General features: G+C 37.5%; 1 protein-coding gene across 1 annotated transcript in view; it reads right to left on the reverse strand.

The window, feature by feature from the left end:
* SPEF2 (sperm flagellar 2) overlaps positions 1 to 21,755 on the reverse strand; it is a gene marked incomplete at both ends in the record, with an annotated part of 167,901 nt that overhangs the window by 93,660 nt on the left and 52,486 nt on the right. The window contains 6 exons of the mRNA XM_079702960.1: positions 4,300 to 4,556; positions 7,203 to 7,306; positions 9,218 to 9,279; positions 10,640 to 10,700; positions 12,229 to 12,377; positions 14,263 to 14,482. Coding sequence (XP_079559086.1) covers positions 4,300 to 4,556; positions 7,203 to 7,306; positions 9,218 to 9,279; positions 10,640 to 10,700; positions 12,229 to 12,377; positions 14,263 to 14,482 — 853 coding nt within the window. The remainder of the gene's footprint in view (positions 1 to 4,299; positions 4,557 to 7,202; positions 7,307 to 9,217; positions 9,280 to 10,639; positions 10,701 to 12,228; positions 12,378 to 14,262; positions 14,483 to 21,755) is intronic.

Here is a 21,755-nt window from a genome sequence, read left to right on the forward strand (position 1 = left end):
TCAGATGGTGATAGTTTTATAACTCATTTCATTGCTTCCAGTCTCACTCCCCTTCCAGTGCATCCTCCACACTGCAGCTAGAATGACCATTATGAAAAGCATATTAAATTGCATTAAATCTCAGCTTTAATAGAATTCAGTGACCTCACATGGCTTCAGGATAAAGTTCAAACACTTTAACTTGGGACAAGACTTTCCAGCTGGTCCCTGCCTACCCTCCAGACTCATTTCTGTCACTCTTCCACACCCTGCTGCCTCTCAGTCCTAATGATCAACTTGCTGTTCTCTAGATGGACCCTGCTTGCCAATTCCCTCACCCTTCCTCCTTGTCTTGGTCTGGTAAATCTCTTCCCATGCTGGGCTCACCTAGTATAGCATATAAGTGACTATATTATAATGATCAGCTTACTTTTGTTTCTTCTCCCACTACATTGTCAGTGACTCGAGGACAGGGACTTGCCCTTCATTTCTGTACTGTCAGTTCCTGGCATGTTATAAATGTTAGATAAATATTTACTAGTGGCACCCTTTTAGCTCCCATCACTCTATAACAGTGTAATCTGATAAGACAGATCTTTCTGAGATGATGAAAATTTTCTGCATCAGTGCTGTCCAGTATGATAGCCACTAGCCACATATGCATATGAAATGTGGTCAGTGTGACTGAGGACCTGAATTTTTAATTTATTAATTTTAAATCATTTAAATAACCACTTGTGGCTATTGGCTGCCGTGTTGGAAGTACAACTCAATACTATAACTCCTTGGCTCCTTAGCTACAATTTCCACTAAATTCTTTGAAGGCAGGATCCATTTCTTCTTTATTACAGAATCACCAGTGACAATCACAGTGTCTGGCATTTAGCAAGCACGCAATAAATAATAAGTGAATATGTGAATGAACAAGATATTTTTGAAGGATAGAATTTCATCTGTCCAAAAGAGTTCAGGTGGGGTCTTGCTTAAGATGAGGAGAGCAAATTGGCACAGTGATCTTTCAATGGCCATTCCAATCTTATATTCTAAAAAGGAAAAATCTTAAGATATATAAGAATCACACTTTATCTTAACTTAAAATACTTGAACATAAAAGCTGCAGATAGATTTTCAAAGTTGTGGACATATTTAGCCTACTCAGCTCTGACCAAAACAAGTAAGAACTATAAACTCAATGATTTCATACTAGGTTTTGTGATTTAGAAGAACCTAATCTAGTAGTTGGCTCAGTTCACTTCAGACCTAGAATATATATGATTAGAAATACATATAAAAATAAAAAAATTAATAGTGTTTTAACACTAAGTTCTGAGGGTAGATAAATAAGATTATTTATGTGTATATGTACAAAAAACTTGACAAAAAAAATTCTCCCTGTCGTAGTGAATAAAGGGCATTTCTGAGCCTAGTTATAAGTAAGTGGTCTAGAATAAAGAAATTAAACTAGTTACATGCTAACATCATCTTTGATCAATTTTCCAGAACCATTTGTCATGTAATTTTTATAGGGAATTGAAAGAACTCACACTGGATTGAGTAGATTTCTTGAAAAATTTGTGCCAATTGGTTTCCTTCTATTTTTTGAAACACACAACAAATGCTTCCTAGGGATCCTCAAGAGGGTAGGCAAAACTTCTAAGGCCCTTGTTGGATTATAATCAGCTTTCAGGGACCATCTCACTCACAGGTCTTTGGGTGTACTTAATAACTCATCATATCTTGAAACAAGTCAGACTGACTTGAGTTCAGGGCCTTATTCTGTCAGTAGATGGCCATGGATTGGCAGTATTCTTTGCCAACCGTCAGATGATCCTGAACAGGGATGAGAATTTGGCTGAACAAGCAGAATCATCACTACTGTCAGCATAGCTCCCTTGTATGGAGAGAAGTAAATTCTCCCTTTTGAGACCTGATGGACAGCATCCAGTTTAAACTACTGGGCTCAACAGCTGGAGTCATATCTAATGGCCTTGTCATTTTATTTAAGTAAACAATGAAAGGAAGATCTCAAGATTATACAAACTCAAAATAAGGAAGAGTGTGACCTTGGACGAGTCAAGTGCTCATGCTTTAACTTCCCACCTATAAATAAAGGCACTGGAATAGATGATCCCCTAAGTCTCTCCTAGCTCCGAATGTCATTGTGTTAGTAGTAACAGCAATAATGAAAGAATGATGTTACCATTTGTTAAAGGGCAGTTTTTTAAAAAGGTAAAATGAAGACACTCAAACAAATGTAAAATGACATCATCTAATTTTTCAGGTAATGAGGGAACCAGTAAGATGTGATGTTACAACTAGTACAAATGACAATCTGAATAACAGACCTATTTACAGGTAGTCAGGAATGCTGAAATAGATGGTAATAGATGAAAGACTGGTTACTATGTATACAGCAATGTAATATTTGGAATCATCTTTTCAAAGTATAGAAATTAATTTTATCTTAATTAAATCAAACTCATTTGCATGTCCATGAACCAGAATCATTTGAATTACTATTAGTCTCCTACAATTTATAGTTACAGAAGAGCCGAGTCAAAGCCAATGAAAGGCATAGACCCCTCTGAAACCAGACACTCCTCGGGGTCCAAAAGACAGTACTCAACCTTCTATTGAAAGGGTATCCAATAATCTTTTGTTCATTTCAAAGTCTTCCACTATTTTTCCTAGTGGATACTATGTGCCTAGTATCATGTACCAGATTCTACCCTAAATGTTTAACATTTATCTCATTTAATACCTGTGATGTTGTGATATAATAAGAAATATATATTTGGACTTTGGCTCCTGACACAGAGCTCTGAAAACCCTTGTAATTTCCAGAGTGATAGAGGTAAAAGGAGCATTTATTTTTATTCATAATATGCCCCTTTCAACTTTATCTGAGTTTATGCCAAAGAGGTGACTCTTGGATGGTAGGACCCTGTTGCCTGAGAAACCAAGTGACTCGAGGGCTAGAACTTTCAGTCCTACCCCCTGATCTCTAAGGAGGGGAAGGGACTAGAGACTGATCACCAACGCTCAATGATTTAGTCAGTCATGCCTACATAATGGAACCCTCATAAAAACTCTAAAGAAGGGACTCAGAGAGCTTGTGGGTTGGTGAATGCATCCACGTGCCAGGAGTGTGGCACCCCCCGAAACTCCATGAGGATAGAAACTCCTGAGCCTGGGACTCTTCCAGACCTTGCACTATGTGCCTCTTCATCTGGCTGCTCATTTGTATCCTTTATGGCATTCTTTATAATAAAACAGTAATAGTAAGTAAAGTGTTTCCTTGAGTTCTGTGAGTCATTATAGAAAATTATCAGACCTGAGGAGGGGTCATGGAAACCCCCAATTTGTAGTCAAGTCAGACAGGAGTGTGGGTAACCTGGGGATCCACTACTTGAGACTGGCATCTGAAGAGGGGAGAAGTCTTGTGCGACTGAGCCCTTAACCTGTGAAAACCTGTGATAACCCTGGGGAGTTAGTGCCAGAATTAGCCTAAATTATAGGACCCCCAGTTGGTGTTTTTCAAGAACTGGAGAACAGGGTGGTATGGAAAACCCACACACCTTTGGTGTCAGAAGTGTTGTGAGTAAAGAAACAGTTTTCCTTTAATATCCAAAACAATACAATGAAGCATTCTATTATATAGGATGTGAAATGGAGGTTTAAAAGAATGAAGTACCTTTCCCAAGGTCAAATGCCTAATAACCTGGAAATCCAGGGTTCAAGAATATGTGCTTTTAGCCATAACCACTGAATTTGTGGAATAAAGTAATATTTTCATGTCAACAATGAAAAGTAGTTAAATAAACCATGAATCTTGGCAAGACTATTTGACCCCAGTGTGGAAGGACTGCAGCCAACTGATACCTGCTCCTCAGTTAACATGCAGTCCAAGGGAAGGATGTTACCAGATGCTTGCTTGCAGCACCAGTGTGGTTCATGAACTTCATTTGGGTGGCACACCAAGATGTACTAGATAGCTACAAGAAGCTCCTCCACGTATGCAAGCCTCAAAAAGGAAGGCACCTCTCGGCCAGGGGAGCTGCCAAGTTGATGGAAGGGTTGAATGAGATGCTTGTAGTTGGCATGGAATTCTCCACGAGCTCCAGGCTTGGGCTACAGTGCTGAACACTGATGAAGCCCCAGGAGGCAACTGTGCTGTACTAGGCAATTCTTTGGAAGCCTAAATGGATTCTTTATTATCCACTTATAATTGTAGACGGGAATATTCACCATTTCAGGCAAAGAAAAATAAAGAGCTCTGAATTATAGAAAAGAATATTTTAAAAAAGGTGTCCAGCTTACCCATGATGTCATTCATGCGATTCAGTGAGGAATTATCTGAAATATCTAATAACATGACAAAATCAAAAGCAGAAGGGGGAAGAGGCACTTCTCTGGAAGTTGTAGGGTCAACAGCCAAAGTGGATATTTGTGATTTCTTTCCCTCCAGTTCTATGAGGTTTCTGCTGCCGCCTGTGAGTGCCTTCTCCAGAAGCTTCGCTTGGTTTAATGTCATTGGAAAGCCATCCAGGACCCAGCCTTTATATATAGGTATCTGACTAAATTAGGAAAGGGCAAATCATTAACATTTTGATAGACACAAGTCCTTTAGAAATAATAACACAGTGAATCTTGCCTTTATCTTTCTTTAAATTTCACAGTAACCTCCTTCTGCATGAATTTTATTTCTTTACAGCCAGAATTAGGTTTCCTAATGTACCACAATCGCTCCCTTGCTCAAACTCCTTCTGTGGGTCCCTGCTGCCCTCCAAATCTATTCTAGAAGCCATAACGTATTTAAAATGAACTGGCCGCAAATTACTTCCCTATAACTTCTTCTCTCACAATTTTGAACCATTCACTTTGAACACACCGATCTCCTTCCTGTTATGTGAGTATAAATTGTACTTCCTAGCTGTGTTCATAGGCTGTTCCTCTTTAAAACCTCAATTTCCTCATCTATACAGTGGGATAACATAACACACCTCACAAGATGCTGGTGAGGATGAACCGAAATGACACATTTTAAGAACCCAGCACAGAGTGTAGCATATGGTGGATACTCACATCGCCAACCTGGAAATTTCTTCCTACCCCACCCAATCCAGCATGGAGTCATAATGGCCTGATCTGAACTCCTCTGGACCCTCATTCACTTCACCACACAATTTTTAACTCTTATATTTCTTGACAGAAAAATTCAAGTGAGTCTTCTTTATCTCAGTTAGATTATAAGTTGCTAAAGGATACGGGTCATTTCTTTGGTTTTTGTACTCAGTGCAGCATCCTCTACAGAGAATAGGTGCTCCAAGAATTATTTTAGTTCTTTAAATTGGAAAAACACTTCAACTTTCTCTTCCAAAACCCTTCAATTATGTAAGATTAAGATTTTGATTTTTGGATAAAAAGCTATGATTTCATTTCTTTCTCTGTTAAAATGTTAAAATTCATTTAAACAATTAGAATCCCTTTCTAAAGGCTTGGGAGTCTGCTTTGGTGCCTGTACATGATCCTTCTATCAGTGTGGCAAGGAAGAAGGGGGAAAACCAAAGTTCAGAGCAGTTTTATTACTTGTTCAAAGTCATAAAATTTCAAGTGACCCCAAATCCAGTGATCTTTCCACGGTATCAAGCTGCCTTCAGGTCACTGCTTCTATTACCCCTATTAGGCTACGAAGAGCAAGGAAAGCCTGCATTTTGCTTTTATAATTTGTCCAGAGTGTGGTAAGCATTCTGCACAGAATGAGTTTGTTGATTCATTGGCCTCAGCTAGAGGAGAGAAATTTCTTGAGCACTCTACCAGGTCTGAGGGACCTCTTCTCCCACCTCCAGTCTCAGGAGCTACTTCAGAGGGAGGAGAAGGTCAGGGCCACACTTGTCATGCTGTAGTGTGAGGACACCAGACAACAGGGAGTGAGGAGACCTGGGCTTTGGCTCTGGCTACGCCACTAACTAGATACGTGACTGGATTGCCTAACTGAGCTGCCATGTGCCTTCCTTTCCTCACTGAAAAAGGACGCATTTGGACTAAATGAAAGGATGTCAAACTGATGACAGTTCTCTAACGGTGCCTCAGGGGCAGAGGGGATGACGGTAGTGGTGGTGGTGGTGGGAGGGTAGTGGAGTTCTGGGGATGGGGTGTAGACACTCCAACTTCAGCGAAACCACAGCTAAGTTCTGCTTTATAGCTGATGCTTTTCATATACAATTTTCTTTGAACAAGGACTCCCATGGCTTATTCCAGTACTGAAAAATGTTGCAACTATTAGAATGAGATCCCTTCCAGCTTTGAGAATAGCATCACTGTGGCCCAGTTTCTTCAGTGTTGCATTCAAAGAGTAATCAGTCCAAGATACATCATAACTGAGAGGCAACTTAAATCTTTAATGAGGTCTCTTGAGAAAACTCTAAAGGGGGAGTCCATTCCAGATGCCTGACAAAACTTCTCCAAAACCTCCTGTTCTCACATCTCTCGGTCTTAACGTTTCTCAGGCAGCAGAGCTACCCCAAAGCCCTCACTCACTCGAAGCTCTGCAACACCCTGCAACAGGAGCCTTGTTGATTCCTTTTTCCAGCCTGTTCAGCCTCATTTCTTTATTACACGGATCAACCAAGCACCTATGGATTCTTTTAATTTCTCTCTTTTCTGTATTGTAAAGGAGGGCTGAGGAGAATTCTTTATCCTTAGAAAGGAGGAATTACAATATGATAGCCTACTTAAATATTTTCTTTACCCTTATTGCATATCATCTCTGTGCTATGCATATATGTGAGTCCTTGCCTGTGCAACCTCTACTTTCTCATGGCCTTCCTACCCTGCACTGCCCAGCCTTTGGGTCGCAGGGGTCACTTCCTCCTCCGGAAACACAAAATGAGGAAGCACACTGGCCCGTGACCACATACTTAGGGTCTCTCTTCTCCAAATCCCTTGGCTTTTCCAAGTATCTAATTTCTCCTTGACTTCCCCACACAGGATAGAACTTAACCTGAATTCACATCTGGGTGAATGAAATCAAGGTTGGTAAAGGGTGGGGGGGAGTGAAATATAGACATGTAAATCACAAAATTTATCTTTATCTTGCTGTGTTTTTTTAGGTAAATTCATTAGATGCTGAACATAAAAATATTTCTGTATTATTCTTTATACAACTCTATTTGATAAAGAACATATTAAATTGATATAAAAGAGAAAAGTGTGATACATACTTAATAGCATTTACCATGATGCTGACTAGCAACATATCAGATATGCTCTTTCCTTTCTTCAGCAACTTTTCTGATTTTGCACCAAGCTGAGCACGCACAGTGAGCTGTGAAAATAAACAATGGTAGGGGACAGCTAATTTACAAGTCAGATTCCAAATGTTTGGAGAGAAAATAAATTAAATGGTCGTGTTCTCTGGTGAAGACACTGATCGTTTAGCACAATTTTGGAATCAGCCAAGCGATTAAGGAAACGTATGTGCAGATTTCGGGGCTCCTCCTCTGGCTCCCTCCTTTCCAAGATCTTCCTCTTTACTTATCAGCTGCTCTGGCATCCCCAAACTTCACTCTCTAATATCTTAAATCAAAGAGATTAGGGCTTACTTCTTGAGTTCTAACCACTCATGGCACGCAGATGCGGCATGTCCTTCGGGGTAACTTGCATAAGCCTGGCTTTTGCCCACTGAAATTTTCTTCTGTCAGTGGTCAAATCCCATATATTTTCTGCCTGGTTTTTGCTGTTTGCTTTTTGGCTGCCTGCTTCAGGCCCTCAGATAATTAGCTTTTGTATTTTGTCCAGCCTTTATATTGTTATCTGCAGGAAGGCTAGTCTAATTAAGCTACTTCATACCCACAGGAACATCCCTAGCGCCTGTTCTGAAATACAGTCAGCCACCAGAGTGAGCATTTTATGAGACAAATGATACTGTCTCTACTGAAAACCCTGCAAAGGCGCCTCCTTTACTCCCAATGTCCTCATCACTGCCTATAAGGCTCTGGCTGGCCGGATTCTTCTCCCTTTCCACTCATCTCTCTACCCTCATCCCTTCTCTTCCCCCACCTTACTGGCCAACCACCTTTCTGCTTCAAGACTGTCGTCCAGCTATTCTGGCAGCCTGAAATGGTTCCCCAGATCCAGTGGGTGATTCTTTCAATCTGCTTAAATCTCACTCTCTCAAGGTGATCTCCTTACCCTCCTTTTTCTTTTTTGATGGCATCATCACCATCTAATGGTTCATATAATTCATTTATTTGTGTGTTTATGGTCTCTTTCCATCTTTTAGAATGTAAACTCCATAAAGTCCAGGAATCCTTACATTTTTGTTCACTGACATACCCACTCCCCCTTTACAACAATGCATGGAACAAAGTATGCCCTTTGAACTGAATTGAATATGGAACTTGGGGGATTTGTAACTCAATAAATGTAAATATAAAAATATGCTTAGTCCTTCTGCTAATTTACATTTAAAATACACAGAGTAAAAATTATAAGTCCCCCTTTATCACTTTCTCTAAACCCATTTCTCTCCCCATAGGTCATCACATTTACAGGTTGCTGTATATTCTTCCAAAACTTTTTCTATCTTTAAGCAGTTTTGAAATCTAAAATATTATGAAACTGGTTTCCTTGATGAAACAAACAATAAAAGTAATCAAATATACTTTACTTTCATTTTATTTAATAAAATTCCACTTGATTAATCTGACCATTCTATTTGATGATCAAAAATGTTTCCAATATACAGTAAAGCAATACTGTATATAGAAATATTAGTTTGCATTAGAAGCAATAGCCTGTAGATTGTTGTAAACATTTTTTCAGGGATTAATAAAAAATTCTGCAGAGTCAACAGTAAGTCTAAGGACAAATTCTGGAACAAAAGTCTTTAAAGGTAAAGAAATTGTGAAAGGAAGTAAAAGTCATAAATTAAGAGGTAAAGAAAAATACATAAATATAAATTTGGCATAAGTCTAAAATTTTTTAAATCATGTGTTTACTTTCTTACCTGGCAAAACTGAAAGCAATTTCCACTGCTTTAGATTCAAAGAATATTAAGAATATAGAAAATATCAAGTAAATTCAGGTTTAGCTAATTTCACCATCAGATTTATTTTAAACCAAAGAGGAGCACATTGCTGTTTCATTTCATTTGAAGATGAAAATGCTGTGAAAAGGCTATGAATCAAAACACATTTCAATACACCAGAAGCCAAAGTTAGGTTATAGTACTTACTTCAGAGAAACTATCACTTGCTACAACTTCTTCAGCTTTTGGTGTTTTTCTAGTATTGGTATCTAGCAATAGAAAAAGTGGTAAGAACATACTCTGGTATTTACAGCTAACAACCATGTTAACATTTGACTGTCTATGGCTTTGGACATGTGGGTTATTGGATTTAGCTATGCTTGAGATACTCAGAGGAAAGAAGTATAAGCATCAGCACAGCATGGCGTTTACCTTCATTCCACAACATTAAGTCCTGGCCACTGTGTGGTTTGGTGTTTTCTACTTCCTTCCAGTATGGCTCACTCAGAACAATATCATTAGAAATACTTTAACATAGTTTGGGTTCTCTTTTCGGAAAACAAGCCAAGATCTCAAGAGAAGTCACTAAGATGTTAATTTGTTACATTTTTACTTTCCTGGATTATCAAGTTATAGGTAACAAACACTTCTGAAAGTGGAAAACTCTAGAGTCAGAGGGTTTTTTAGTTAAATTCCATGGAAAAAATAAGTTTTCAGAGTCTGTTTATAATTTACTGGACTTCTGTAATAGAGTATGTCACAAAATATACTTATGATAGTTTAAAAAATCAATGAAAATTATCTTGTAAGAAACAAATAACTGAGACAGGGACAGGTTATGTCCTTTTAAAAGATGGGAAACTTGACTGCTCTGGTGGAGTTGCCAACTCATAATAAATGTGCATATTGTCCAAGGGTGTTAGCAAGAATGGTGATGGCACAGAAGGAACCAATTTTATGCTGGAATATGAGGCAACGATTGAATATGGCAAAGCCTTACCGGCACAAATAGAAAAGATATTTAAGATTTAAAATGTTTTCCTTCAATGGTTCTACCAAGGATCTGAAGGATTAAAGCCCAGATCTCAAGGGAGGTAACATTTCGTTGGGTTTAGGAAGCTTGGTTCTATTTGCTTTGCCCAAGGCTGGGGATAAACTTAGCTTTATCTAAGGAACCAATGCTCAGGTGGGTGGAAGAGACAGAGCCGCAGACTTCCTCATCACAGTGAACAAAGCAGCAGCATGCAGAGAGCACAGCAGTACTCCCCGCAACTGCATGGGTGAGAAGAAACCATAAACTACTGTCTCCCTGCAAAGCCAGGAAGAGTGACGATGATTTAGCCTGACTGTTTTCAAAACCACAGCAAAACTGAACAACTACTTGAAGGGGTGTGAGAAGATTCCTTTGAAATTGTCATCTCTTATCCCCAGTTGTAGACAGTGGTTAGGGACGTCTGGGTTTATCTTGCTGTCTCTGTCACGTGACCATGTAGACAGCCATGCATCCCTCCCCATCTCCCCTTTCTTTCCCTGAAAGCTGGTTTGTGCTCACATCCGTGTGCTCTTAGTGTTCGCCTATCTGTCTCTCTCATGAAAATGATGGATGATTTGTTTTGATATCTTACTTACTAAGTCTGCTTTTATCTTCTGTTTCTGGTAATGCTTCAGCTGAAAATACATTTTGCAGATCCTTTGGGGAGGAAACACATGCGAGCACACATGGAGAGATTTTAACATTGTCATATTTTAATAACATTCTTAACTTTATGTCTATAAGTAGGGTTTAAAAACATAGACTATTTTATCTAAAACATTAATGATATTAAGAAGAACTCAGTGAGTTCTGGAAGCAAACAAAATTTGATAATTGTACTTATAGAAACACATAGTAACCCATGGTATAATCTGTCTTTCAATTTCTATGTAAAATAAAGCAACTGCCATTTTGAAAGTATAATGGGAGCTGAGAAAGAGGTAGAGTTTGTGGAAAACCACCTTAAGAAGAACAGTCTTAGAGGTGTCAGTCCTAGCCAAAAGGGAAATAAAGGAAAAACATGTACATTATCTATCACTGTATTGATTAGAATACAGAGTACCACAACAGAGAAGAAGAGGCAGCCCACCGTAAAGAAAAACTCTCCCAGTTATTTCCAGAATCACGTTTAAATGGTATTTATTTTGCAACTCATGCAAATTACCTGGATTAGATTCTCTGCTAATTTATTTAATTTCAGAAACAGGATAAGGCAGGGAAAAGGGTACTGGATTTAGAATCTGGGATTCCAATCACAGCCTAGCCATCAACAAGCCTCTGACCCCAAGCAAATCAACTCATGCTTAGGGTCTCTACTGTCTCCCTTTAAAATGAGCAGGTTGGACCACACCATGATTCTCGGGGGTGGGGGTGGGGCACATTCTCCTAATTCCTGCCCTAGTATCTTTATGTAATAATGTAGCAAGATGCAACACTGACAGAAACGGTAATGCAGGTAAACCGTAAGAGACCTTCCCCTACCAGCCACCCCTCAAAACTGAGATCTACTAGTCTAGATCAGAGGTCTGCAAACTATGGTCCCTGGACCAAAATCGGCTGGCTGTTTTTACACAGTCTTTGGGCATCACTCCACAGGATAGCATTGTGAGGACCAAGCCAGGTGCCTCCCTCGTCCTCTGTCTGCTCTTCTCCAGCACCCTCCTTGGCTGCTGCCCAGGACTGGCATCAGGCTGAATCTACGAGATGGGGACTTGCTGTTGGCCACTGTCAGGCCCTCAGGAGTGGAATTCCATTCTGAGAGCTGGTGACATGGTGAACTCATCCAAAACACTCATACCTCACCCCTCTCCAAGCCCTCACAATTGGGCCCCTCCACCCCTTTACCAGCTTTCCCAGCTGGTGGCTCTTTCCTCAGGAGAATGTCTCCAGCTGATGGTAACTGGGCACAAAGCCAGCCCACCACCCTGGATGGCCCACCTAGGCAAACTGATGTGTGTGTATGTATGTGGGGAGTGGAGAGGTGAGTTGAAATTTTCTCTCGTTATGTAAGTACCCATGTAATACCCTCGATATTGCTTCTGGGCCCATAAAACTTAAAATATTTAGCCTCTGGACCTTTACAGAAAAGTCTGACAACCTCTGGTCTAGAGGATCTCTTAGATGCCATCCAGTTGGAAATCTCTAATGTACAAGGTGAAGAAAAGAAAACTAAAATCTCACTTGCCTGGCTTTCTTTACTACTCTCTTGCCTAACTGGTAGCACCTTTTCTTCGGCTGCTTTCTGAAGGGCTCCGCTGATCTTCTCATTGTTGTGAAATGCTTGGATCGCTTCTTGGACGAGAGTGTCAATAGAAAGTACCTGAATAGGAAAGCCTAAAATACAAAAGACAATTTTATTAATAACTTTTCATTTAGGAAATTGACATCATTGTTCTTCTGTGCTGGCTTCACCCTTAGAGTATGCTCTTCAGGGTTCCCCAGCAATGTTTTTTGGATCAAGCTGGTTTTTTTACTATGGTGGTAAAATTCACATAACATAAAATGAACCATTTTAACCATTCTAAAAGATGCAATTTGGTGATATTTAGGTCATTACAATGTTGTCCAATCATCACCACTACCTTTTTCCAGAAAATTTTCATTACCCCAAAGGAAACCCTGTATCCATTAAGCAGTCACTCTCTATCTCCCTACGCTTGCCCCCAACAATTAATTTGCTTTCTGTCTATGGATTGGCCTATTCTAGATGTTTCTTATCCATAGAATCATACAATATGTGGTCTTTTGTGTTCGACCTCTTTCACTTAGTATAATGTTTTCGAAGTCTATCCATAGCACATAGAGTACTTCACTCCTTTTATGGCTGAATAATATTCCATTGTATGGATATATCACATCTTGTTACCAATTCAGCAGGTGATGAACATTTGGATGGTTTCCATCTTTTATCTATTATTAATAGTGCTGCTATGAACATTACTGCATATGGTTTTTTTTGAACACCTCTTTTCAGTCCTTTTGGCTATATACCAGTGGTGGAATTGCTGGGGTCATATGGTAATTTTTTATTTAACTTAATGAGGAATCACCAACTACTTTCCATAGTGGCTACACCATTTTACGTTCTCACCAGCAATGTATGAGAGTTCCAACTTCTTTATATCCTCACCAACACTTTTTTTCCAATTTTTAAAAATTATACCCATACTAGAGGGTGTGGAGTGGTATCTCACTGAGCTTTTGTTAGGCTGCCTTTTAAAGAAGTCTATTTAACATCTCAATAATGACTTACTGTTCTCTGCCTTGGACTGTTACAAGACAGACTGGCCTCAGTGAAAATTTTGAGTTTTCCAGTAAAAACTGTAAAAGGTAAGTATTAGTGGAGAAAAACTAATTAAATAGATGGAAAACTATGATTTCACTTCTAACTGAAAGAACTTCTAGATAAAAAGCCAAAAGTTTATTAAAGGGAAAGAATTCAATCAATGTGAAGAGTTAAAACATTTATAATTTTAAGTTGATTTCCTGTCTTTTTTTTTTTTAATTAATTAATTTATTTATTTTTGGCTGTGTTGGGTCTTCGTTGCTGCGTGCAGGCTTTCTCTAGTTGCCGTGAGCAGGGGCTACGCTTTTTTGCGGTTCCCGGGCTTCTCATTGCAGTGGCTTCTTTTGTTGCAGAGCATAGGCTCTAGGCACGTGGACTTCAGTAGTTGTGGCTCGCGGGCTCAGTGGTTGTGGCTCACAGGCTCTAGAGTGCAGGATCAGTAGTTGTGGCACATGGGCTTGGTTGCTCCACAGCATGTGGGACCTTCCCAGACCAGAGCTCGAACCTGTGTCTCCTGCATTGGTAGGCGGATTCTTAACCACTGTGCCACCAGGGAAGTCATGATTTCTTGTCTATTTGTGACAAGTTATTACTTTCCTACTTCATCTATTGGTAAAGTAAAATCTATGATGAAAGTTTAAGTAAAGTTTAAGACATTATTCTTCTTTATATTGTGCATCATAATTATATAGCAAGCTCATATATCCGGGTTTCCCTGGGACAGTCCCAATTTATGACTCTCTACTCCTAAAAGTGTCTGAATTGGACAATAAATTATGTGATCACCCTATTACAAAATTCTTGATGACAGATTTTCCCAATATATTTGCAGATTCTCATGTATGTTTTCTACAGACATAGACATTTGCAGCTACAGTCATTGTAAATAGAATCCAATAAAGGAAAAAAACATAAATAAGAAAGAAATTTTACTTTTCTCTAGAGACTTTAGAGCAGTAGTTTTTCCACTAAATGTTTTCCCCAACACGCATCCTTTTATAACACATGAAGGTAACTCAGGTACTGTTGATTCAACTTGAGAAGGAAGAGAGCTTTCAATTAGTCTGTGAATCACATGGCCCAATATGCAATTGTTTGAGGGTGGTAAATTATCAACCATTTCTTCTGGTAACGCCCATTCTCCAACCATGTTCTGCAAAAATAATAATGAAACAAACAAAACAGAAATATTCTTAAAAGTGGAATTTAAGTATGTAGGAAACATGAAAATTGAAAGTAAATACAAATTATAGCAAACAAAAGTGAATCAATACTTTAAATAGTTACATTACATAAATGAGTAATAACATGAATAATACTTTCATATTAGACAGTGAAAAATGAGCTTCCCATATAAAAGTAAAAGGAAAAAAAAGCCTCTAAGATACTTAACAGTTTATGAAAGTAGGCATATTGAGTTGAAACAAATTGTAATGCAAGCTGAGCATTAAGACACTTAAATTGATATTATCGGTAGAGAGATAAAAGACAGTAAGAGTTATTCGGCTACCCTATGCAAGTACTAAGCTTAGTTTTACATATTTTAAAGTAAGATAGATAAAAGAGAATTTTCATGCCCAATATGTTGTCCTCTCAGTTTACTATGTTCGACTTCCATTTTTTTTTAACATCTTCATTGGAGTATAATTGCTTTACAATGTTGTGTTAGTTTCTGCTGTATAACAAAGTGAATCAGCTATACCTATACATATATCCCCATATCCCCTCCCTCTTGTGACTCCCTCCCACCCTCCCTATCCCACCCCTCTAGGTGGTCACAAAGCACGGAGCTGATCTCCCTGTGCTATGCGGCTGCTTCTCACTATCTATTTTACATTTGGTAGTGTATATATGTCAATGCTACTCTCTCACTTCGTCTCAGATTACCCTTCCCCCTCCCCATGTCCTCAGGTCCATTCTCTACGTATTACTCGCCATAAAAAGAAACAAAATTGAGTTATTTGTAGTGAGGTGGATGGACCTAGAGTCTGTCATACAGAGTGAAGTAAGTCAGAAAGAGAAAAACAAATACCGTATGTTAACACATATATATGGAATCTAAAAAAAAAAAAAAGGTTCTGAAGAACCCAGAGGCAGGACAGGAATAACGACTTCCAATTTTTTCAAGTTTCTTGCTTAAATGATCAAACAATTAGAGGGAAAGAAAAACAAAAACAAAAATTGTACAGTCCACATTCTCTGACCTCTGTATAATAAAACTGGAAATCAATTTTAATTCAATTTTAAAAGTTAAAAACAGTCTTTTTGAGTGATTCTTAGATTAAAGAATAAATTAAAACTATAAATGTCTATACACAACAGATTAAAACAAAACATTAAAAATAAAAGATTGATTAAAAAATATGAGATGGGAATCAAACTGTACTCAGAGAAAAATTCATAGTCCCTTAGCCTAAAATAAAAAAGGAGGGAAAAAAATGAACTAAGCATGAAAATAGGAAAAGACAATTTAAAAATAACCAAAAAGAAACAAGGAGGAAGAAACTCATGATAATGGAAGTTGACAGAGAGCAAAACTATTGAGATACTTTTTACTGATATATTTCTAGAACTTATCCATATTAATCATAATGAAATTGCTACCAGTTCTGAACAAAGGTGAAGAATAGCAAGTATCAATTTTGTAACATAGGAATGAAGTTAACAACAGATTTTAAGGAGACTTAAAAATCCTTAAGAAAATGTTATGTACAACTCTACCATAATAAATTTGAATTTATTAATGTATGGTAAAAATGATATTTTAAGAAAGTACAAAAGATCAAAGTTAATTTAAATGGAATATTTGTAAAGGTGAAAGCCATGAAAGAAATGAAAACATTGTCAAAGAACTATACCTAGCAAATGCGACGACACTGATGGTTAACAGAAAAAAACAGAAAATTTTTCATTCCTTAATTAAATAGAAGTTTAAATGTTATTTAAAGTCTTCTGAAATATGGAAGAAGATAGAAAGCTTTCCAGTTCACTTGGCAAGACTAACAAAACACTGATACCAAAAAAGTGTCGAAGATAATTGACAAAGACAGCATCCAAAAAGAAAATGACAAGTCAATCTCATTTGGAAATATATCACAAGAATCACGCATACAATATTGACAAAATCAGTCTATATTAAGGTAAAATAATTATATTAATTGACATTTATTACACACTCAATATATCCCATATATTGCTGTTTTCAGGAATTATCTCAAATGATTCTCACACAACTCTCACATAAGTATTATTATCTTGCCAATTTTGCAGCAGAAAACCCTGAGAATTACAGAGGCTGTTACTTGTTCATGGTCACAGTAAATAGTAATGGCAGAGCCTAAATTAGGACACAGGCAGGCAGATTCCAGAACATATGCTCATAACCTCTATACTATATTGAAGTTGTCTCACCATGACTGAATAAGAGTTATTTCATGAATACAAGGAAGGGTAAATATTAGGAAACCTATCATTATATCACATTAATAGGTTAAAATAAAAAAATACAAATATATGATAATTTTGACCAAGAAGCATCTGATAAAATTCAGAATGCATTTCTAATGAGAAAAAATTTAAGCAAATCTCTTAATGTGTTCTGAATCAAAGACGATTTCCCTAACATTTTTACATATCTTACCAATATGTAATGGTGAACCAAAATGAACAACACATTTTTCCATTAAAGGCAGGAGCAAGAAAAAGATGCTTATCATTTACATTAATAGTCACATTATTCTGGAAGTTCTAGCCAATGCAAATAAGATAAAGAAAGAAGTAGCAAATGAACATATCTACCAAACAGAAACAGACTCACAGACATAGAGAACAGACTTGTGGTTGCCAAGGGGGAGGGGAGGTGGGAGAGGGAAGGATTGGGAGTTTGGAATTAGCAGATGCAAACTATTATATATAGGATGGATTAACAACAGGGTCCTACTGTATAGCACAGGGAAATATATTCAATATCCTGTAATAAACAATAATGGAAAAGGATATGAAAAAGAATGTATATATATACATGTATAACTGAATCACTTTGTTGTGCAGCAGAAATTTACACAGCATTGTAGATCAACTATACTTCAACAAAATTAAAAAAAAAAAAAAAAAGAAGTAGCAGTGTTCCTAGAAGTAGCAGTTGAGTTCCTGGTGCAGAGGTAGCTGCTGCAACCTGAACCTCTAGTGCTCCGTGGTGGTGACAGTTTTCTCATCAGAACTTGTTGTGATCTGATAATTTTCCTTAGAAGTTTAACCTTGAGCCTGCTTCTTGAATCTACCTACTGATTCACTAAACTACCCAACATATTTTGAATGTGTTTTCTACTTACTCAGCATAAGTCAACTTTTTTCCTTGCAATTAGAAACTTTGACAAAAATCACTGGAATTGACAAGAAATAAAGAGAGAGCCTATATATAAACAGCCTCATATTTCTACTGAGGAGTATAAGAAAAATGACTTGAATAAAGGGAAAGTCAAGAAGGTCCAATATTATAAGCCGTTTAATTCTTCTCCAAATTAATCTGACTTAATGAAATGAAACAAAAGTGCTAGTGTCATTTTTGTTTTCCTTCAGGATGATATCCAAAATGGTTCTAAAGTTGAAGCAGAAAAAGAATTGTAACAGATAAAAACATTCACTTAAAAACTGAAAAAGAAAAGTAATATGGGAGTGTTGCCTAACCAGATATTAAAGCACTTATTAAGAACAAAGTAATGAAAAGAAAGATTTGCAGAAACGGGGTATTCGGTGCACAAAAATATAAATTCTAGAAACAGATCTAAGTGTGTGTAAGAATTTAGTACCTAGTGAGATTTATATGTCACATTAGCAGACAAAAAATTAGATTATTTTACAACTGGTATTATCTGGTTTGGTGCCTGAATTTATGATATGAAAACACAAGAGATAAAGAAATACTTTTTGAAACAAATAAACAAAGAAGTATTCATAATAGGTTTTTCTTTTAAATTGGTAGAATTTATTAGTATATACATATATTTATCACTTCTATACAAACTACCCTTTATTTTTAAAATTTATTTTGTTTTAGTTTAATGCCTTTGGTTTTTCTAACAACTCTGTGCATAATAATTACATGCATTATTCAAAATTAGGTAAATACTGAATTGATTTGCATAATTATTGATTATTATGATTGATTACTTGTTTCTGCTTTCATTCATTGGAATCATTTATACTTCTAATTAGACAAGTGATAGCTATTCTATGTAATGTGACAATCAGAAAATAACCAAATAAAAAATGGAAACCAGAGAAACTGTGCTATTTTAAAATTATGAAGGCTATAAGTCCAAGGTCAAGTTTAAGTGGAAAGTTTTGAATGTTCTAATGATTTTTGTGCTATGCAGTCATTTAATTCATTCTGAAGGACTTAAATCAGATGACCTGGGTTCCCATAATAGTTCTCCTACTTACTCATTTTGCACCCTTGTCAATTCCCTCATCTTTGTATGATAACAATATCTATCTCACAGGGTTCTTGTAAAGATTGAGTGAAAGGCTTGTGTAAGTAGCCTATGTGACCACTGACTTTAAATGCTTAACTAGAAGTTCTCAGGCTGCTGCTGCAGGCACATAGTAGTGCTCTAAAGGAGGGGTGACAGCAGTCACATTTCTGCCCAAAGAGAAACCACGTCCAGCTTGTGCAACAATCAGAAAGGCGTGCTTCCTCACAAAGGGGTCAGAAGAAAGCCCTATTCTATCACTGATTAGTTGTAGAATGTGGCCAAACACAATGGGATAGAATGTTGACTGTGAAGAGAACTGAATGCTGAGGTCAGAGAAAGGACTGAAGCCTGACCAGTGGAGATGGACAAATCGAGCATTTGGTAGAACACATTTTACAGTATCACCTTAAAGATACAGTTGTGAAATTCCTAATAAGACTAAAGATAAAGGATAAGTAAAGGGAAACATGTCAGGTTGGAACAAGAACATGATGAGGGAAAAGGAGGTCAGGAGAACTGAAAAAAGAAGGAAATTAGACCAGAATAAAAATGACTAGTTTAACGACAATGAGCTAAAGAGATTTTACTAGTTCATTAGTGAACAGGAACCAGAAATTTTTACCAGATCCTTATTTTATATGTTTGTTATATATAATTACATTAATTATATGATAAAATTACATAAAATTATAAAATAAAGTATATAATTCTTATTCCTTCAGGTATTATTATAAACTGACATCTGACTATTAGTTTCAAGACTTCAATGCCCAGAGTGGGCAACACCAGGTGTTGTATCAGCTGATAGTATGTATCACCTGGTACAAACTATTGGTTTACTAAGACACTTTTTCTGTGTAGATGTGTTCCATGATACCAGCCCTTGATTACTATAAACTGTCATGCACATATAACAAATAACTATTATCTCTTTATTTTAATATTAATATTTTTATTGTACCTGCATAAATATCATCTGTATGCATTTTTGAGGAGGTATAAGATCCACCATCACCTAGAGTCCACCTGTCTTTGTGAATTCTTGTCTACCTACACACAGAGATCATGAAATACAACAGAGAGTAAACAGCTTCTGCCTTTGGTTACAACCTGTTCACCAGTACTGTTTTTTATTAATTTACCGACACTGAATTTTCTGGAAACTGAATCCTGAATCCTTGAGACCATGGTATCCACCTATTCTTCCCATCTTCACAGACTACATGGACCTAACACTGTTTTCCAAGCTGGATCCAATACACTCACATGCTTCCCTGTATTCTGTTGTAGGTACTGCATGGTTACCCAGACTTCCCACTCTGGTTACTTCCACCCTGTCAAATCCTTTTTGTTTCCTGTGACCTAATGTGTCAGTACCCTTGGCCCTCTTGTTAGTAATCATGGCTAAAAGCATCATGAGTATTTACAGACAGCATCAGCTCGGAACCAATGTGCTTGAATGTGGGCTGAAGTGCACACTTCAAGGGCAAGCCTAAGATTGTCCATGTGTTCAGTCCACTAGATTCCTCCTTGCCTGTAACATTGCCCAAGTGGTTGGATAATGATGCTGGTGGAGCTGCGTGGTTTTTGCAACAGATTCTGATTATTTCCCTGCACATGATTATCCCTGGACCAAAGCAAATGCATCTCATTCTTATTTCTTGCCACTTCTAAAGATTCAAATTGGAAATACAGCTTTCTGATCTACCCTTTAAAGAGGGGAAGATGTGGTTCACTTTGACCAACTTACATAAACAGAATCTGGGTCTTGGGAGATATTCACTAGTCCATAAAGTCTGAGTGTCACTAGCACAACATTCAATAAAAAACATTGGGCTATGCCAGTGATATTTAGCAGTGATATTCAAATGTGGCTTTTGGAGAGTGGTGGTACAAATTTGAAAGTACACACGATCCAGTGTTTGTCCACATAGATTGCTAGAATTTATCAACATCTGCATGGCCTGAAGTACCCCAGATATTCCCAGTTTGGTAGGCTCCAAGTGTTTCACAATTCAATTACTGATGCATTTGGAAAAACAGGACAAATGCCTTTTCTCCTAAGACAGAGAAAGAACCTCCTAGGGGATAAAACACACTGTTTTTGACACTTGCTAGTTTCCTTGAGCTTTCCTGAAATGCAATCTTCTTACTTATAGATGAAAAAACCCAACAACAGACAGATTATACTGACGCAATGGCCAAAGTACTTAGGGTGAAAGCTTCTGATAAACCGACTTCAAGAAACAACACAGGTAGCAACTCCACAAATCAAGGCTATGCCCCTTTTAGAGTACAGCTTACCAAGACATTGGAGCTACCTTAATTCTGCATTTTCCATGGCTGGCTTTCTCTTGGCACACCACTCTTCAGGCAGTGAGGAAGAGATGACCTTTCGTGATACCTGAAATACAACTAAGGCTTGTAGTAGCAGCCTCAGGGGTTGTTGTAGCTATCGCCAATCCTCAAGTTCCAAGGGACATTTTACTTATATTCATCATGATGGACTTCTCTCTAGCCATTCAAGGTTTCTGGGTCAACCAGTTCACCCAACGTCTCCATTATTTATTGGTCTGAACCCCTGTGAGGGTACCTCAACCTGCCCAGCTTCTCTTGTTGCATAATTTCCACTTGTACTGCATCTTCTAAGACATTTTTTTTTAACCAGGTCCTTCCATAAAAAATACATTTTTGCATTGTTACCTAGTATTTGTATACAGGTATATATAGAACAGAAAAGAAAAAGTTTTATGAAATGCTCATCCTTACTACCTGGTAATGTGCTTTATTTTCTATTATATTGCATCGCATTGTATTTCTCTTATTTTGTTGTGTTTTCATTTTTTTAAAATAAATAACGGTAGTGATCCATAAGTTAATTTCATAATCTAGTCTCAATCCATTGTTTGAAAAATAAAAAATAAAGGATCTTTTATTCGACAAGACACCAGG

Source organism: Hyperoodon ampullatus (genome assembly GCF_949752795.1).
Source record: "Hyperoodon ampullatus genome assembly, chromosome: 4".
NCBI classification, from domain to species: domain Eukaryota; kingdom Metazoa; phylum Chordata; class Mammalia; order Artiodactyla; family Ziphiidae; genus Hyperoodon; species Hyperoodon ampullatus.